The 19,750-nt window shown below is 42.3% G+C and overlaps 1 protein-coding gene and 1 long non-coding RNA gene across 3 annotated transcripts; one reads left to right on the top strand and one right to left on the bottom strand.

Moving 5' to 3' along the window:
• The first annotated feature begins 734 nt into the window (after positions 1-734).
• On the top strand, positions 735-16,928 carry ipo9 (importin 9). The gene is made up of 24 exons (XM_086118232.1): positions 735-931; positions 3,782-3,843; positions 3,946-4,032; positions 4,115-4,316; positions 5,546-5,634; positions 5,721-5,807; positions 5,889-6,008; positions 6,381-6,481; positions 7,596-7,666; positions 7,739-7,890; positions 7,952-8,050; positions 8,129-8,235; positions 8,460-8,599; positions 8,682-8,844; positions 9,381-9,607; positions 9,718-9,866; positions 10,085-10,213; positions 10,287-10,562; positions 10,882-11,048; positions 12,285-12,418; positions 12,533-12,652; positions 12,755-12,868; positions 12,961-13,034; positions 16,295-16,928. Exons 1-24 carry the CDS (start codon positions 781-783, stop codon positions 16,403-16,405), a joined length of 3,132 nt encoding a protein of 1,043 aa, XP_085974358.1. The 5' UTR covers positions 735-780; the 3' UTR covers positions 16,406-16,928.
• Positions 8,968-18,890, bottom strand: LOC147201101 (uncharacterized). Of its 2 annotated transcripts, XR_015101652.1 has the most exons (6): positions 18,759-18,890; positions 18,613-18,677; positions 18,469-18,531; positions 12,059-15,527; positions 10,906-11,021; positions 8,968-10,520 (listed from the first exon to the last, which is right to left on the bottom strand). It is a non-coding gene; the product is annotated as an uncharacterized LOC147201101 (long non-coding RNA). The 2 variants fall into 2 exon arrangements; XR_015101651.1 differs by having other exon boundaries at positions 18,613-18,890.
• Positions 18,891-19,750: the final 860 nt, after the last annotated feature.

The following is a 19,750-nucleotide window of genomic DNA, read 5'->3' as shown; positions in this document are numbered from 1 at the left end:
TCTGTTTTGCTGGTTTATAGCTTTTTGCATAAAGTGGCTCATAGAGCTCTGGGTTGTACATCTAGGCAGTTGTGACATTGCAGCAGCAGCAACAGTTGCAGACACACTAGCACCTTCATTAATAGCTGGTTCCCTTGCTTGTCTTTTCTCTTCAAATTGTACTGATGGGTGGACTTTTCTGATGTGCCTGTGCAGGTTATTTGTGGAGCCTGATCGATGGGATATTTTAACCTTGCACAGTCTACACGCTGCCTTTGAACTATCAATTAAATTGAAATGACATCACTACTACAATCTGAACTGGTCGCCAGTCAGTCGCAGGGAACATATACAGTCGAGGCAAACAACCATTCACACACGCATCCACACCGTTACTTTGGGAACCGAATCCACGCTACCCACACACAAGTCAGGCGAGTGTATAACTTAACTGTCCCCGACACGTCATTTTTTTATCATATGCATTACGTGCTTCTAACGTTCAACTAAGTACGTAACGTATGTGGTTCCAGTTCATTACCACTCGTGGCCGATAGAAGGCAGTATTGTGTACTAAAAGCTGATTGTCAACCATCAAAATGAGAGTAGAAGAAAAAAAGTCCCCACCTCCGGCTTTTCCATGCATTGGCGCGCTGAGTGTTTTGTGGCCGAGTTTCGCTGCTTCTCTTTGGGCAGCTGCTGGCGGATTGACTCGTTCCAGTGGTGGTGGTGGCCGTAAGAGTAGTATAAGTAGTACCCGTAGGGAGGAGAAGAATAAAAACAACACCATACGTAGCAGGCATGAGCGCTGTTCGGTCGGGTTCGGTGGCCGGCCCGGTCCAGCAGGGGCTAAAAGAAGCTCTCATGGAGACCCTGACGGCCATCCTGTCTCCGGTTCAAGAAGTGCGCGCCGCCGCCGAGGAGCAGATTAAAGTGCTGGAAGTGACGGAAGGTGAGTAGCGGTCGATCGGAAGAGAGAGTACTGGCCTGGTCCCGGGTGCTGTCGTTGGGTGAACGGCGTTGGGAGCGGGAAGAAGGGGGAGAGGAGAGGTTCACCGCGCGCCATGCGGACAGGCTGACTGTCTATTCGGCTAACACATTAGCCGAAACTAGTCCGGTCTCCGTTGGCTAACACGAAAGCTATTGTCTACGTATCAATTAGCAACAGGTCATTTGATGGCAAAACAAACTGTGGTGAATTGGGGAAACAAGATCATAACTAGCTTAATGAGGTAGTCCTTGTCATGGCACGGTTACTATGGTAACCACTCCCTGTCACTCATCTGACAGTTTCCCCGCGAAAGGGTCTCCATTGGGTGGGGATCCGGGGCTAAATGTCTTTAAATCAACCTCTATCACGTCACGTATACTTCCGGGTGCCAAATGCTCAAGCAGTCTTCGATGGCAGCACAGGTAAACCCTTACATCTCGTTTGACCAAGGTAGAGGTTCTTCCCTACCGCCCTAGTTTGAATGTGTACTCTTGTTTGAATGTGTGAATTGTTTTACAAAAAGATGTAACATGGGCTAATTGGCGACAGAATGCCAGCAGTAATGATTTTGACAGCCTGACAGTTGAATCAAGTTGAAAGTTAAGTTGAATCAAAACTAGACATGGTGAAAACTCAGATTTAGTTGATCATTGAGGGAATGGTTGATTTTTCTGTTATAGAAAGAGAGAGAGAGAGAGAGAGATTTTATTATTAAGTGTTGTCATTTTCAGTTAAGGTAATATGTAGTTCAATTTTCTGTCACTCCTAATGCAAAGCACAATCACTTGCACTTTTCACTTTCTTCGGGCTCATGCCGAGGGAAAATTCACAACAAATAAAAGATGCATATCTGAAATGTGCTTGAGGAAAAGTACAACTGAGGTTTCATGTCGTAGCCATGACTGTTCATCAAGCGAAGCAATATGTGTAAAATTTTTGGACATACAGTATATTGCTTTGGTTAACGAACAGCCATTAGGGAAATGCAAATTCTTATGAGCACCGCCTACAAAATACTTTTTGGGGGGGGCTATATCCTGCGTTCCTGATTTATAGGGGAATTTGGGCGATATATCTATCGTATCGAATCGAGACATGACCATGCCAAGACCGTTCGTACATCAATATTGTACATAAATAGAGATAATTTTACAATGGAAATTTTACATTTGTACGTTAAAGGGGGCGTTTGTAGGTTCCACTGGAATCACTGTGGCGACGCCTGACATGATGTGCCCTAACATGGGGGGGGGGTGCTGCAGTGTGAACTTTCCACCAAGAGAGGGTACTAATAGAATATGAAAAGTTCATGAGGGGTTTAGCTGGAGCACAATGACCAGGAAATGTTGGTGATGATGGTGTTCAATCCCTCAGGGCAAGAAATTTTGCGTCAAACCATTTTTGTGATCAACTTGGTCCCCCACTCCCCACCATATCTGTCACTCAGAGAAATCTGTCACCATTTAGTGCTTGTTACACAAATGTTTGCTGAGAACCGCGCGAAGGCTTGTTGAACAAAATTGCAACGTTGGGTTATTTGTAAGTCAAGGGACCATTGTATTTTGAGAGCATATTTTTTCCTGTGGTGCAAATGGTTCGTCATCATCGTCCTCCTATCATTACAGAGATTGCAACAACAGCCTAATGTATCCATCTTATGTGTGAGCATGGCTGGCGATGGAAGCTATTCTGTCACCACTATGCCAAAACAGCAGCCTCAACAAAATAATTGTCACTTGAAATGGCTGCTTACAGTAACAACAGCTCACAGCATTTTGCACGTGTCCATTGTCTGTGACTTTCGCGTTAGTTGGTACAGCAATGGAAGTGGACCCTTTAGGCGGGCCCCCACTTGTCAGCAGGAATATTGTCCACCCCAGCCGCATGTCACTTTGAGATGAAAGCAGTCGTTTTGATCTTGGACCCTCACAATGTGTCAAAAGCAGGGTACTGTCAGGCTGTGCAGTTACAATAAGTATCAAGCTGGAATTTGGCAGTTCAATCCAATATGAAGATTGCAATTATTTGTTTATTTCTTTTAATTTATTTTTACGTCTTTAACAAGCAGATGCTACTGCGAATACACTTATTGTAAAATGCCACTAGGTGAACGGATCATCTGAAACAATCACCTTCCTGTTCCTGTAATTTTCGTAAATATTTTTGGGCATCTTATTTTTACAGATGTTTTAATATTCAACAATATAAAAATGCATGACATTTTCAATCATAATATGACAACCTTTCAGGCATTTTCGTTAATAATTGCAAAAGAGAAATATCTAAAAATATTACTCTGTAATGTTATCTTGTTTTTATTTGTGTACAATTTCGAACTGCCACAATGCAGTGTTCCTGTAGTATATCAATATAAGAAAATGTTTAATTTAAAAAATAAAAATATCTTTAAAAACACCAACATATATAAATAAAAAAGCCAATTTACTCAAATATGATTAAAATGTTTTTATTGATGCATTTTGACGGTTGCAACTTGATTCAAAATAAGAATGTAATTTAATGTTAATTTATATTTATTGTGACATCTTATTTTTCCATTGTAGCTAAATATCTAAAATTATTTATTAATAAATATTGTAGATAATTTTTTTGCAGTATTCAAAATGCCCATTAAAGAATATCAATATATATGTATTTTAGTTTATGCACAATATAAAGTTATTTATATTGAATACAATATAAATTGTTTTTTTTAAAAAAAAGTAGAAGAATTATTAATCAGACGAAGAAATAGCAGTAATTCAGCATGTCTTTCAAATTTATTTTTTTCCTTCATTCTACTGTGTATAGAGTTTGGCGTCCACCTGGCAGAACTGACAGTCGATCCTCAAGGAGCTCTCGCCATCCGCCAGGTGTGTTTGTGTGAAGGTGGACGTGCGTTTCAGATATGAATCGATAGTGTTTTAGCTGCATCATAGGTCCTGACTGTACAACCTTTCTCGCCCTGTCCTCAGTTAGCGTCAGTCATCCTGAAGCAGTATGTTGAAACTCACTGGTGTTCCCACTCGGAGAAGTTCCGCGCCCCTGAAACCACCGACCAGGTACCAAACACATCTCCATTTTGCTCCAGCAGAATCCAACAACCCGCACTGAAGTTTTTCTCTGCTTCCCTCTTCACTGCAGGCCAAAGCCGCCATCAGGAGCTTGCTGCCCAGCGGGCTGCGCGAATCCATCAGCAAGGTGCGCTCCAGTGTCGCGTACGCCGTGTCAGCCATCGCACACTGGGACTGGCCCGAGGCTTGGCCGCAGCTCTTCACTCTGCTGATGGAAATGTTGGTCAGCGGCGACGTTAGTGCCGTGCACGGGGCCATGAGGGTCCTTACAGGTACGCTCACAAGAGTCAATCACAGCACTGACACAGAGCGACAACCATTCATACCTATAGAGAAGATAGGCTCTAAAATAACTTCACATGCTTGTTTTTGGGCTGTGAGAGTACCCACAAATATACTGACACTGAAATACCAGGATTCAAACCCAGAATCTGCCTGTCCTGGGCTGAGCGTGCTGATCTACCAATCGCTGTGCTTTCAACTGTAGTTTATTGTTATTTCGTTAATGAGTGAGGCATCAATATACAGTATTTATCACCAATAGAATTGGATGGTAGTCCACTCTATTATTCCATTCTAGCATTAATGATATAATTAAAAGGATTTAACAATGTCACGTGTATGATTTAAACATTTTGAACAATGTGTTTTGCTAATAAATGTATAAAATTAAAGTGTTTGGATTTTACATTTTGCAAAAATGTTTTTGGAGTTGTAAAATTCAAATCAGATACCGGTAATTAAAAAAAAAAATCCTAAAATATCAAGAGTCAATTTTCGGCATTTGTATCTCATTTTTTATGTATGCATTACAGCCGTTCTGGACTGGGCGAAACTGAATAAAATAATGTCTAAAATACACGTTTTTAATCAAATATTTTTTTTTTGTTGAAATCATTTTTTTGTGCACACATTTCTCATAGTTTTCTTCTTTGAGCATTATAATTTCTCATAATGTAATTTTTCAAAATATCTGAGTATACATAGAGCGAAATATATTGACACAGTTACATTTTTTAAATGCAGGTGAGGTACTAAATACATAAATATCCTACATTTCAATGCATTGCAATCTTCTAGTTGTGGGACATGAATAGTCAAACCCCTTATGTGCTAACACTTCACTAACAAAGCAGTACACGCATGTGATTCCTCCCACCAAACTAACAAAACGTTACTAATAGTGCTATCTTAAATATTCAATTTTAAAAACTACATTCTAATTACTAAAATCAAGTTTTGAAATAAAAGATTATTCAATTCTACCTGTATAGCAGGGATGGGCAACTAGCAGGCCACATGAGGCCTGCGACCACACTCCGCTTTGAGGTGCCCAGTAGCACAAATGAAAAATTATGGGGCCCTTCCATCATTTGAAGTTTCCCATCCTGCTGTATAGCAATTAGTCGAATGAGAGATTGGTGAATAATACTATGATTTTGTTTGGTTATCTATTTTTTAAATTTGTGAAAACAATATTCGCGTTGCTTTGCATCTCCAGAATTTACTCGGGAAGTGACGGACACACAAATGCCGCTCGTGGCTCCCGTCATCTTACCTGAGATGTACAAGATCTTCACAATGGCTGAGGTAACCACCCTCATTGCTTTCCTACCCCGGCAAATTTAACAGGCTCTGTTTATGTATGAATTGTCTTTGCATTTTTACTGTGGCAGGTGTACAGCATTCGTACCCGTTCTAGAGCCGTGGAGATCTTCACCACCTGTGCCAACCTCATTTGCGCTATTGAGGAGCTTGAAAAGGTGAGGGCGCACTCAGAATTTGTAATTATCCACACTAATATAACACAAATATTTTTAACTGTATTTCCTCTGTGTTTTCAGGGTGCAGCCAAAGCCTTGATCTTCCCTGTCGTGCAGCAGTTTACAGAAGCATTTGTGCAGGCCTTGCAGATGCCAGATGGACCCTCGTCCGACAGCGGCCTGAAGATGGAGGTCCTCAAGGTTAAAAAAAAAAAAACACTATAGAGGGTGGTTACAAATACAGTAATGAACCAGTTTACGCAGTGGTTTAAAAAACTTAGGCAAATTATACCTATTTTGTTTAATGGCCAAAATAAGCATTTTGTGCTTGTTATGAAGTGTCTATATTGCAGCCACACTTGAAAAAAACATTCCCAACCCTGGGGCTCTCTCGTTTAATATGTATAGAGATAGACATTTATCGTGACTACAATTTTATTACTGCCTTGGCATATGTTAATGATAGTTGACTCGCACAAATTCGGCTCACTCGGCCACAAACACTTTACGAACCGAGGACCCCCTATTCCTTGCTTCAATGGAAACTATAAGCGTGACACCTTCTTCTTGCAGGCAATAACGGCATTGGTACAGAACTTCCCTAAGCCCATGGTGTCTTCCATGCAGCAGATTTTGCCCATCGTTTGGAACACACTCACTGAAAGTGCGGCTTTATATCCTTTTTTGGGAACCACTCTACACAATCAACAGATATGTGACTGAATGGGTTGCTTTGTTCGGTGGAGGACCACAAATTCCATCCATTCACTGGATAGGTCCGCTCTCGAAAAACTCTCTAGTTTACTTCAAAGCGACTTTTCCCTCGGAAGTAATGTAAAAGCATTAATTTCAACCGTTTGCCCAAAATGTGTCTAATTCACTTCATTTTTAAACGCTCGTTTAGAATGTCTGCAAGCAGCCAACCTTATTGCAGCAGGATGTGCCCTGATGGAACCTCCCCTCCAAAAAGAAGAGGAGATGGACTCTCATCAGGGTTATTGAACCCATGACTTTTTAAAAGCACATTAAACAGTAAATTGTCCCATGCTGAGTTGCCTCTAAATGCAGGTCGTCATGGGGCTACAGCTGAGAACCAGTGATAAGAGATGGAAAAAGAAATCCAGCTTCCATCATCACAATCTCACGAAAGTGACGTTTTCATTAACATTTTAACATACGATCCATCGCTGTTAGATAATTATTGCAAGGAGTTAGCCACTGCATAATAATAAAATAACAGACACGCAATGGAGGTCCACAGGAAGGTGTTGGCAGAGCGCTGTCATATCATGGCACTTTGTATTTAGCGCTGGAGTAAAAAAAAAAAAAAAGCTTTGTGACATTCGATTCATTGCGTTGCACGGCAGTCTAGTGGTTAGCACGTCCGCTTCACAATTCAGAGGTCCCAGGGCATGAATCTCAGCTTTATCTTTGCTTTTTTTGGAGTGTTCAGAATGTATTCAGGACAAACACGATAGAAAATGGATGGATTGCTTATCTTAGGTTTTAAGTTCCAAGGCTATGGTTGGTCATTGTAATTTTTCCTCCTTGCTATTACTGGAACCCTTTGGCGGTGATGGCACAAACAAAAAAAAAATGCCAATGAAAAATCAAAACAGACTGGAGATTATCCTTTTGGTTTTGTAGACGATTTCAAGAAACACCAAACTGGATGTGTAATTTCTTCATCCGCTCTCATGGAAGGGAATCACAGCTGTCGAGTGGTGGGAAAGGCTGTGCTTAAATACGCCCTTTGCATATTTGAATGAAAACTTGAAATCCCTTAACCAACATGCCCACTTATGTCAGAACGGAAGTCAACTACACAGAGGAAGTGGATGATCCCGTCGACTCGGATGGTGAGCCTGTGACAATGAAGCGAACTATCTACCAGAGCACCTACTCATTGGCCATTTTGCTGACTGTCGCAGGTGAAGTGTTGGGCTTTGAGAATCTGGTATTCAGCATCTTCGATTTTGTGCACACACTGATGGAGAAGAACAAGTTTAAGGGCACAGTGAAGAAGGCGCTGCCCGAGCTCATCTATTACATCATTCTCTACATGCAAATGACGGAGGACCAGGTGAGACATGGCGTGTGAGGTGAATGTGTCATGCTGTACTGACTGCTTCGCCTTCACGCAGATCAAAGTGTGGTCATCCAACCCTCACCAGTTTGTGGAGGATGAGGACGATGACACACTCTCCTACACTGTCAGGATCTCCGCTCAGGACCTGCTGCTGGTAGGACAATACTCTGTTCTTCATAAACAAAGGGAACCTGTGTTTCTCCTGCTGATGAACTTGAACTCTCGTCTGCAGGCGGTTGCTGCCGAGTTCCAAAATGAGAGCGCTGTAGCATTGGCAGCGGCGGCCACCAGACACCTTCAGGAGGCGGAGCAAGCCAAAAATAGCGGCAATCAGCATTGGTCAGCCTCTTGTTTTTGTTCATTAACTGGGATTAATATTGGGATTTTTCTGTCTCATCTTGGACTTTGCGGTTAGCATGTCTGTCTCACATTTCAGGGGTTCTGGGTTCGAATCCCAGCTCTGTTTTTAATCGTAAGACTCTAAATTGTTAATAGGAGTGATTGTGAAGTTTTGTGTTGATGGAGAATTTTAAATTTAAATTTCTCTTGTTTGTTTCTCCCAGGTGGAAGATTCACGAGGCCTGCATGTTGGCACTCGGCTCGGTCAAAAGCATCATCACTGAGAGCGTGAAAAACGGTCGCATCCAGTTTGACATGCACGGCTTCTTGGCCAGTGTCGTCTTGGCTGACCTCAACCTGGCAAGTGAGTCTGAAACCGAATGCCCGGCCGAACTAAACCACCACTTTATGTGTTGAAGAACATATCATCCAATTCTCTCAACCAGCGGTGTCGCCGTTCCTCCTCGGTCGTGCTCTGTGGGCAGCCAGTCGCTTCACAGCCGCAATGTCGCCTGAGCTCATCCAGCAGTTCCTGCAGGCCACAGTGAGCGGTCTCCACGAAGGCCAGCCACCATCTGTGCGCGTATCTTCAGTCAGGGCCATCTGGGGGTGAGTGCCAGGCCATGCCGTTCATTGCACAAGCACTGAAATTGTTCAGAAATGCATTTTAGGCAAGATTTCCTCCGCATGGCGTAAGTGACACAATTCCAATGTATTAAATTGCTCAAGTGGCACATTTTCAGGCGTTTATTGAAGACTAAGAGAACAGTATAATACAAACACTGTCAGCACACTCAAGGCAGATGACGTTGTTCGACATAACTCATGCCCAGAAACTCACAAGCAAACTTGGCAACACTCACCACCCTACCAGGCCCCGTCTCCTAAAGGCAAATGCATGTATGCAGATACTACACTAACACAATAAATGGAAGTACAATGTTGACAATTCGTTCAATTGATCACTTGAGCCGCCAATGTAAATCCTGCCGTAAGAGGTCAAAGCACAGCTTGATAACCTCTTCTAAAGCACAACTGCACTCTGAGAATCAGAGCTACATCCGACAATTGGGGCACTTACGTTTTCTCATTATCATATCAATCATGGGTCATTTTATTAATCATGTGTATTACGTATCCTCCAGGTATTGTGACCAGCTGAAGCTGTCTGAGAACACACACATCCTGCAGCCCTACCTGCCCAGCGTCCTGGAGGGACTGGTCCAGCTAGCAACCCAGTTCAACTCAGAGGTACTGGCGCTGGTCATGGAGACACTGTGCATCGTGTGTACCTTCGACCCGGCCTTCACCACTAGCGCAGAGAATAAGATCTGTCCCCTCACCATCGCCGTGTTCCTCAAATACAGCAACGGTAATGCTCCTCTCCCTCTCGCACTTATTTCCAATGGTTAACGATAGAACGTTTAATTGGAAACAGAAGTACTGCTGCACATGTACAAAATGTCTTTTTGCTCTCCTCAGACCCAGTGGTGGCTTCCCTGGCCCAGGGCATCTTCAAGGAACTGTCCCAGATCGAAGGCTGTCAGGGACCCATGCAGATACGTCTCATCCCCACGCTGGTCAGCATCATGCAAGCCCCTGCTGATAAAATCCCGACTGGACTCTGTGCTGTAAGTTAGCAAGATGTACAATGATGCCAATACAGAAACAGGTCTTCAATTAAATTTCTTGGATGAACCAGCAAAGCTTATGATCAATTCATTCTCTCTCTTCCTCTCTACATATATACATAAAATGTATTTTTGTTTGTTTGTTTTTGGATAACCGTAGTCCTTTTTGTTTTATTTCAAACGCTACACTTTGACTCATAGTGTGGTGTACGTTACAGACAGCCATTGACACACTGACCACGGTCGTGCGCAACACCAAGCCGCCCCTTTCTGAGATGCTGGTCTGCCAGGCATTCCCTGTAATGGCACAGTGCACCTTACGCACCGATGACAACACTGTCATGCAGGTAAAGGATGAGGAGTTTCAAGATGGCAAATTATTGGACCAGTGTGAGCAAAATGGCTTCTTTCCTCCTGCAGAACGGCGGCGAGTGTTTGCGAGCATATGTCTCGGTTGCCTTGGAGCAGATCGCGCAGTGGCGTGACGACCAGGGCAACAGCGGCGTTTGGTACGTCATGCAGGTGGTCAACCTGCTGCTGGACCCCAGGACCTCAGAGATTACTGCCATATTCGTTGGGAGGCTTGTGTCTACGCTCATCTCCCGGGCTGGCACACAGCTCGGCGAGCAGCTGGACCAGATTCTCCGAGCCATCCTGAGCAAGATGCAGCAAGCAGAGACTCTGAGTGTCATGCAGGTAAGTGAAAGCATAATGCAAAATTTTAACCCCACAAATTTTTTGAAAAGAATGGAACCGCGATAAAGCCATATTGTCCCAATCCTTTAATGTGGCAAATTAAAATACAGGTTGCGCTTATTTATATTTGTGAAGACAATTTGGACATGACATATTTGTCCTTACTTCCATTTACATCCTGCCAAATTTCTGTTATCCATTTATATGTTCAATAAACAAACAAACATGACACGGAAGTTGAAATTATATCTGTAAAATAAGTTGAACCAATGAAATGATGCATGTTTTCTCCTTTGTCGTCCTCTCGCTCTGACTTCAGTCCCTTATTATGGTGTTTGCCCACCTGGTTCACTCCCAGCTGGAGCCCTTATTGGACTTCCTCTGCAGCCTGCCCGGCCCCACGGGAAAACCTGCCCTGGAGTTCGTCATGACGGAGTGGATGAGCAGGCAGCACCTCTTCTATGGACAGTACGAGGGTAAAGTCAGGTCAGGACTACTTTTACACTACACTATGCAAACCCCAAAGTCAAATGGGCCAAAATTTGGGAGCTCAACCAACAGGTTATGGAAAAATAATTACTGAAATATTCAACAAAATTAAGTGTTCAAAGAGTTCAACCAATCATCAAGGAACTGGTTGTTTTCGACTTTGGTGGTTTTATCATACTCATGGCTAAAATTAAATTAAAAAGCTTAATTTAAAATATATAGCTGTATATACCGGCATATGTTAAATAACGCAGTCGTCGGGCCAAAACCTCACTTTATAAAATGTATTTCTTTTTTTTTTCTTTTTTCCACAAATCTATACAATTGTTCACTTCACATCGGTGGGTGTTATTTTTCCAACTTGTCGAACAAGCTAATGTGATGAAAAATGGCTTGCTGTCTTTGATGATGCAATGTTAATTGTTGAACATGCCACTTTTGGGGTTGCCTGAAAAGTGATTTTGGAGTTAGCATATTTTTTGGAATGTAAGTCACTCTGAAGTACGCTGGAAGTCGCACCAATCGAAAAATGTATCTTGAAGAAGAGAAAAAATGGAGAATAAGTCACATTTTGGGGGCAATTTCATTCTACAAAAACCAAGACCGGGAGCATGGTGTTCGACTGCCTTACAGTGCAGAGGTGCAGGGTTCGATTCCGGCTCTGGGCTTCCTGTGTGGAGTTTGCATGTTCTCCCAGTGCCTGCGTGGGTTTTCTCTGGGTACTCTAGTTTCTTCCCACATTCCAAAAACATGCATGGCAGATTAATGGAACATTCTAAATTGTCCCGTGTGTGATTGTGAGCGCGAATAGTTGTTCGTCGATGTGTGCCCTGCGATTTGCTGGCAACCAGTTCAGGGTGTACCCCCTCTATTGCCCAAAGACAGCTGAGATAGGCTCCAGTACACCTTGGGTCCCTTGTGAGGATAAGCAGATTAGAAAATGGATGGATGTTTGGACATCAGAGTGAATTTGCGAACACATCTCATGTTGACAGCTGAAAACTTACCTAGAATCCTGTGTCGCCTTGTGGCCAAAGGTGGAATTCTGGAGTGGAGCTTTTGCCAGTTAGAGCGCCAATTTTAATATATACAAGTTGCACCTGAGTATAAGTCGTAGGACCAGCCAAACTATGAAAAAAAAGTACAATTTAGCATCTAAAACGTACAGTACAAGATTTCCGCCCGATGCCAGCAATACTTAAGGCTATGTTGGTCATGTTCTGCTTTCTGCAGCACGGTGGCTCTTTGTAAACTGCTGCAGTACAGCCTCAACACAGACGACAAGCGTCTCCAAGACATCATGGTGAAGGGGGAAGAGATCTACAACCCCGCGGAAGGCATCCGCACTCGCTCCAAAGCAGCCAAGAGTAAGATCCCAAAAAAGTTTTAATTTTTCTTCTCCATAATGCCAAATATTGGATTTGAAGGGGGGCTTGTGCTTGGTGAAATGGTTTGAATCTGCTATCCGGTCTCCTTGGCAGATCCGGAGCGCTGGACCAACATTCCTTTGCTGGTAAAAATCTTTAAACTGATCATCAACGAACTGTCGACCGTCGTGGAGGCTAACGCCAGCCGAGCCAACCCAGCCGACTGGAGCCAAGGTGACCAGCGAGACTTGCGGTCATCCGATTTTTAAAAGAACTGACCTGACTCGCGATGTTTGTTCAACCCAGCCTTCCTCACCATTTTGTGTTTGGCCTTAGATTCAAACAGCATGTGTGAGGAGGAGGAGGAAGAAGGTGACGAGGATGATGACGATGACGAAGAAGGGCTGGCAGGGCAACTAATATCAGACCTCATTGCCTCCAACAAATATGGTACATGCACACTATTCCCTTGTTATGTATTTCCTTTATGTCGACTTCAAATACAGTGTCTTCAACGTCCACCATTTTGTTCCGTCTTCCAGATGATGACTATTACGACGATGACGAAGATGATCCCGATGCCTTAAATGATCCCTTGGATCAGATTGACCTGCAGGTACACTCATGAGCATTCAGGCTTGTTTTGTGTCCCACTTTACAAAAACATGTATATTAGGTTCATCTAAAGTGTCCCTAGGTGTGACTAGTCATTTGTCTGTACAGTACTGTATTTTCACGACCATTCGGCGCACCGTATTGTTGGGCGCAGTCTCATTAACGGGTGCTATTTCTGTATTTGACACATAGACAAAACGCACTGTATTATTGGGCGCAGTTTTACAGTGGTAAAACATACGCCAGCTTAAACATACGGCATGCATGCGCGCACGCTAAAAACACATTAGCTTGAAGAATACGGTAGCATGCCAAGACATACGGATACACAATACAATACAATACAATACATGCTGATTTATATAGCGCTTTCACAACAGCGGCAGCTGTAACAAAGCGCTTAACAAAACAGTTAATATAAAGTAAAATAATAAACACAACACATAACATAAAACACGGACAGTCATGCAGTTCTAACCACTTTTCCATCACACGCTTTGTTGTTTGAAGCAGTTTGGGATGAAAGAGGAGAGAATCAAAGTGTCCTTTAACCAGTGGATCAGAGACGTCATGCTCAAAATGTGCACACGTCGGCTACAAGCTAAGTTTCAAAGTCAACAAGAAGCTGTAGCGTCCATTGACGAAAAAAGAGATTGGTTCACTTCTCCTGTCCCATGGAAATCCATTTCAATTCCAAGCGGCGACTCACGGTTCCAAATACGCATCGGCGCTCTGCGCCAACGCTCCTCTCTCCACATCCTCAACTTCAGCAGCCATCCATCCAGCCGCACCAACGCCGACTGTCCAACAGCGCCGACATAGCCACTGAACAAAGCGGGGTTGTGAAAAATGCTGCCCATTACAGGCGCAAAAAACACAAGCGCCCCAGGTCTGTCCAGCACCGACAGTCAATGGCGCCGACATTCCTCCCAATCAAAATCTGTGCTGGTACAGGCGTGCTGCCGAGAAGGCGCAACCACCAAGCACAGATACTTCTCCTTTAAAAAGGCAACGGAAGCAAAACTGAGTTCGGTTGTATTTTATTTAGCCATCGTACAATGTACTCACGTTTTTCGATCAATCATCACCCAGAAATCCATCAAAGTCCTCATCCTCTGTATCAGAATTGAACAATTGTGCAAGTACCGGTAATCCATCAAAAACGCCGTGTTCCCTCTCGTTGTCAGTCACTCTTATTGCCATGTGGCTCCACAGAAATGATGCCGGCTTTGCCAAAAGCTCGAACAACAGTGCAAGCAGACACGTTCGTCCAAGCAGCCACAATCCATTCGCAAATTGTGGCGTAACTCGCCCGGCGCTGCCTCTCACTCTTTGTAAAGTTGTTTGCCATCGATCATCCATTGTTCCCATGCCGTTCGCAACTTTACTTTGAACGCCCGGTTGATGCCGATGTCCAGCGGTTGGAGTTCTCTAGTCAAGCCTCCGGGAATGACGGCAAGCTCAGAGTTCATTTGCTTGACTTGGTTTTTCACCGCTGCTCCAATTTTTTTAGTATATGCGAAGCCGAAGCTACGCTGCTGTGAGATGGGCACGCATGCCAAAAGCATAACCGATGGCTTGAAGTTTGAACTGAGCTTCGTAGGCGTGTCTCTTTGTAGAATTTATTTTCGGGGGTTCTTAGAAACCAAAACCGAAGTTGTTTTGCAATAATGCACATAGCCACACTTTATACAGGTGTTGGTACCTGCTAGGGGCGTCCCTTTAGCGTCCACTTACACGCCCACCCTTCACTCATTGGCGGACTTCTTCGCCGCATGCCTGTCCTCACTCACGTCCGCCTTTTCTCTCTCTCTCTCTCTCTCTCCATATATGTATATATATATATATACACGCCCACCCTTCACTGATTGGCCGACTTCTTTGCCGCATGGCTGTCCACAGTCACTTCTGCCTTTTCTCTATATAAACAGCGTGTCGGCTGTCAGTCAGGTTTTGGAACTCAGCGCTTACACAAGACGCTCCGCGTTATAAGGCGTCCTGTCCATTTTGGAGAAATTTTAAGACTTTTAATGGCGCCTTATAGTCGTGAAAATACGGTACTTATTTTCAATGTCCATGTGATGGTCACCCCTGCCCACCTGACTTCCGCATAAACACGGCTGTTAGTCGGACTGCTACAGCGTGCTGTTTTTATAGAGTCGAACTTGGTTGCAACGTACCTCGGGGGACAAAACGAATCTGTATGTTATAACGGTAGTTGGTTGTAACCATTTGCAATAATGCATGAACTTTTAGAGATGTAAAAACATGAAAATGTAGGACAGTATAAACATGTCAATTACAAATACGTGTATACAGTATTAAGAAAAAAAGAGATTTTATTCGACATGAAACATGAAACAAATGAAAAGTGTTTCTTCTCACCCGGAAGCGGTTCGTGATCATCTTTCAATCTGTTGGCCTCAAACTGCCTTGATTTTGTTGAAATCGTCGACTGCCATTTCGTAGTCTCAGCTGAGCTTCGTCTGGGACACTGTATGCAAGATCGATAAAAATGTTTTGATATCAGCGTAAAAAAATGTATTCTTACATAATTAACAGATTGTTAAACGGCGATGCAAACTAAAACTTGCATGGGTATGCAAACAGGTAAGCATCACGTCGTCCTTGAATTTACAATCAAATGTCGATCTTGCAGCCCACTACACATGAAACAGATTAAAAAAAAACTGATATAAAGTCATCAGAGCAAGTCCTTGTATGTTTTGATTATGAACAGTGGTCACGTCGAAGATTTGATAGCCCGTCTTCTTTCACACAATCGTGAAACAAGACGTACAAACAAGACATCAGGGTAGAAGGATCTATAAACCAATCTGAGGCCAGTATTTTGCGATAATGAACTCTAGCATACCAACTGTTACTATGCTCGAGTTCATGACAATTTTCGGCATAATCTTTGCTCACCCATGATTGAAATGAGTACAAAATTTGCCACATGACTTTGTTGATACCGTATGTTGGGGATTGTGTCTGCAGATATCTCTAACAACACTAATGAGCCATTGCAAACTTGTATTTGGGGACTGACTGTTGCCGAGTACCCTTTTCATCATGTAGTTTTTGAACACTTCATGGTGTTTATTTCATGAAAATAATACTTTCATCCATAAAAAGGGAAGAAGCTTGATCTACTGAACCATTACTGCCTCATATCTTGGAATCTACCTGAATGAGTTCTGACTCATTTTGCTACGATGGGTCACATTTGACGTTTTCGCTTCCTGTTTTTCCACCTAGGCCTACTTGACAGACTTCCTGACCCAGTTTGCCCAGCAACCGTGCTACAGCATGTTCTCAGGCCACCTCAACAACAACGAGAGACAAACGCTGCAGTCTATAGGCCTCTAGCCCTTGCTGATCCCTTCCCTTCATCCTTTCCTGCTTGCCTTTCCTCTGTCGCCTCGTCACCGACACTCGGGGCATCAATCGCCCGGGAAGAAGAATGACAATTATGTGCTGATGGCAGAGGGAATAGATGGAACGCACTTCCCTCCGGCACCATGGTTCTCCACACTTGTAAAGGACTGTGTCCTGGTGACACTTTAGAAACTGAACAGGAGGCTTGAATGGAAGGTCAAGGCTTTCATGGTGGGCGAGGTGAACTGTGACATATGAACTCTTTGACAAGTTCTGTTTATAACGCTGCCTGTTTTTATGTGTGTGAAAAGTACACAGACAGAATCACCTCCACCCAACAAGAAGAAAAAGAACTTCCTCTTCACAAATTTTGTCAGCCTTATTCTCCCAGGAAATAATGACTGTTTCTTATCATCATGGGGGCGGTTTCACTGATTCCCAGCCTTTTCGTTTGCTTGTGCCCGCGGAAATGTGGGTATTAAAAAATATTTCTAAATAAAAGTCTGTACAGACAGCTTTTTCCGGGTTTATAATGCACTTTCAGTGGCTATCAAAATATTTTTTCCCCTATACTGTTACAAAATAGTGTGGTATTAGGGCTCACTAAGATGCATTTTCAGAAACAGGCAGCTCGCCAACGATTAACTTTGTTGTTTAGTTTTATGTATGATGCACGTCCAGGCTCTCCAAACAAGCCATTAAAAAGTACATTTTTACATATAAAGTATGTACCCTTTAAATTATGGCATCTGGGATGATGTGCTGTTGTCCAATGACCCACATTGCTTTTTGTGTCACCTGAGCCTTCATTAGGCACCTGCACCTTGAACGTATTTTTAAGTATGCTAGCCCAAGTAAAATTTTCCTCCTCCATCAGTCGTCGTCGGCATAAAGAAAACAACTTAATGTATTAATGAGTGTTGAAAGCTACAGATGTATTTTATTGTCAAACTTGGCTGTAAGAGTTTGACTGAGCAACCAATCGCATGATGGAAAAATGCTGACGTTGTTTGGGCCCGCTTCCGTTGTGAAACAAATTTGAACGATGCAAATATGCATTTCAGTTCCATCAAAATGATATCCCTTAATGTGAGAGGTATCCGCAACCACACGAAAAGGAAAGCTGTTTTCGTGTTTTGTCGATGAAAAAAATGCAGACATACATTTTTTTTTCTTCAAGAGACTCGTTCAAGTGTAAATCATGAAATTTCGCAAAGCGCGGTGAGAAGTGATCAATGTTGTTTTTGTCATGCTTCAGAGCAATCAGCAGGGGTAGCTGTTCTCTTTAACAAATTCAAAGTTAATATTTTCGAGACCTTTTTTTAGATGATGGGAGGTGGGTAATTTTGGTTTTCAAATTCGACAACACCCTCTTAATTGTTCAAAATTTGTCGCAACAATAATAATCAAGCCAAAGCCGTGTGCACAAAGCTATGTGAACATTTTGAAACGCTCAAAGTAAAATATAAAGAGGCCCCATTAATACTGGGGGAGAGGTTTTAATGATGCTCCTGATTGACCTTATAGATCGAATACCATTCAGAACATATCAATTAAAAGCACTGCTTTTATTAGCGAACAACCATCAGTCATAGACTTATGGCGATTCTTGAATTCCGAAAAAGAGTACACTTGGAGTAATGCTAGTAGATCATTGCAGTCAAGCATTGATTTATGGTTAGTTTCACTATCGTGTTTGCAATTTGATTCCGATTTTTTTTTTCATTATTGTAGCCGAGTCTCTGGAAAGACTAGACTGGACACAAAATAATTTTTATGTGGGCTTTATTCCCGACTGAACAATGAGAAATTGTACAGCTTTAAGATGAAAGTCTGAGATGTAAACTGAATTTTAAAAGAGTTCGAAAAGGGATCTAAGAGATCAAAGAAAATCATCTAACAGATTAAAGACAATTACGGCACAATAGACAACAGCAGTGGCTTGCTTAATAGGGAAACAGAAATAAAAATACATTAGTTCCAAGCCACCATACTTCTTAGTGCAGAACAAATAATCATTACAACCCAATGTTTTGAGATGCAGCCACACTTACTCGATATGTTCCGGTGTGTTGAGTGTGTACAAAGCACGTGGACAAACACAAATGATCTCCCCTCTAAAGAACAGATAACACAGTTCATATAATTTCACAGTCAGAAAAAACATATTTACATCTTGTAACATTGCGAACACTTACGCTGTACAGCTGTCCACACGACTCACTAGTGGTAGATTTCAAACTCCAAACCACGATATTGTGCTCTACAAATACCATTCAACTAATTAATCATCTGTCCAAAATTAACACCTAACATGCGTCATGGTAAACTAGTTACCAATTACCTGAATATCGCCAGGGTTACGACGACGATCATGGGTGTATCAAGTTGGGACAAGCAGTGGGCACAGTTCAGCGACTACCCTCCTTCACGTGCATGTCACCCTTACTGGTCTGATTCTCACACGCTGCATATGTTCCCGCGTGTTGTGATCTAGTGTGGCTCTTAAAGTGACAGTGCTAAATTTGTTAAACAAGGAAGCCTTCACTACAAACGTCTAAGTAAGGTTCACCTGGTTACATTATTTTGCGCCACTATCTGATCATAAACTAATTACTATTCTTTTAGTTGGTTTTAAACAACAAGAAAACATTACGGGGTTTCTGGAAACTAAATAACAACGAAGAGATTGAATTGAAAAAATAAGAATTGAAATAAAAGAGGAAATATATATTAAGATAAGTTAATAAGATAAGAAAACTTTTATTTGTCTCATAATGGCTTTTTTTACATGGCTGAAGCAGCTTTTATAAGCTCAAGAGCCAAATGGATGAACTTAAGTGAGAGTAAAAAGAAATTATGCTTCAGGACTTAAAACAAATGATAACATAACCACCAAGTATTTAGATCATTCAAAATATGTTGGAGATGTTACGCTCAGTTATATAAATCAAACTCTTGCATCAGTGATTGTGGAAAATTTATTGAATTGGTTAAAGAACTTCGACCGACGCTTTCAGAACACGTTAAAGTAAGATGTGATTAACTAATCACCAAATTGGAAATATCTGAGGCACGCAATGAAAAAAACATCTCCAAGAAATGATAGGCTTTCAGTGGAATTCCTTGTACATTTTTGAGATACAGTATTATTGAAGATCATCTATTTGCATGATTCAAAGAATGCTTTGTTAAAAAAAGAAATGTCCACAAGTATGAAACACAGTGTAATAACATTGATACCTCAACCTGATAAAGATCACCTTCTGATAGAAACTGGAGACCTATTACACAGATTATAGAATTCTCTCATTGGTATACTGTATGCTAAAAGAT

This window comes from Hippocampus guttulatus, chromosome 8 (assembly GCF_054856545.1).
Source record: "Hippocampus guttulatus isolate MCC_2025c chromosome 8, RoL_Hgut_1.0, whole genome shotgun sequence".
NCBI lineage: Eukaryota > Metazoa > Chordata > Actinopteri > Syngnathiformes > Syngnathidae > Hippocampus > Hippocampus guttulatus.
The sequence above is the reverse complement of the archived record's forward strand: the minus strand, read 5'-3'. Positions and strand labels throughout refer to the sequence as shown.

Excerpts from the sequence above, each read along its gene's own strand:
- ipo9 (XM_086118232.1), top strand. The coding sequence starts at position 781 with ATGAGCGCTGTTCGGTCGGGTTCGGTGGCCGGCCCGGTCCAGCAGGGG. Across the intron at positions 8,845-9,380 it reads TCAGTCAGGGCCATCTGGGG|GTATTGTGACCAGCTGAAGC; the intron begins GTGAGTGCCAGG and ends CGTATCCTCCAG. Across the intron at positions 12,869-12,960 it reads CATTGCCTCCAACAAATATG|ATGATGACTATTACGACGAT; the intron begins GTACATGCACAC and ends TCCGTCTTCCAG.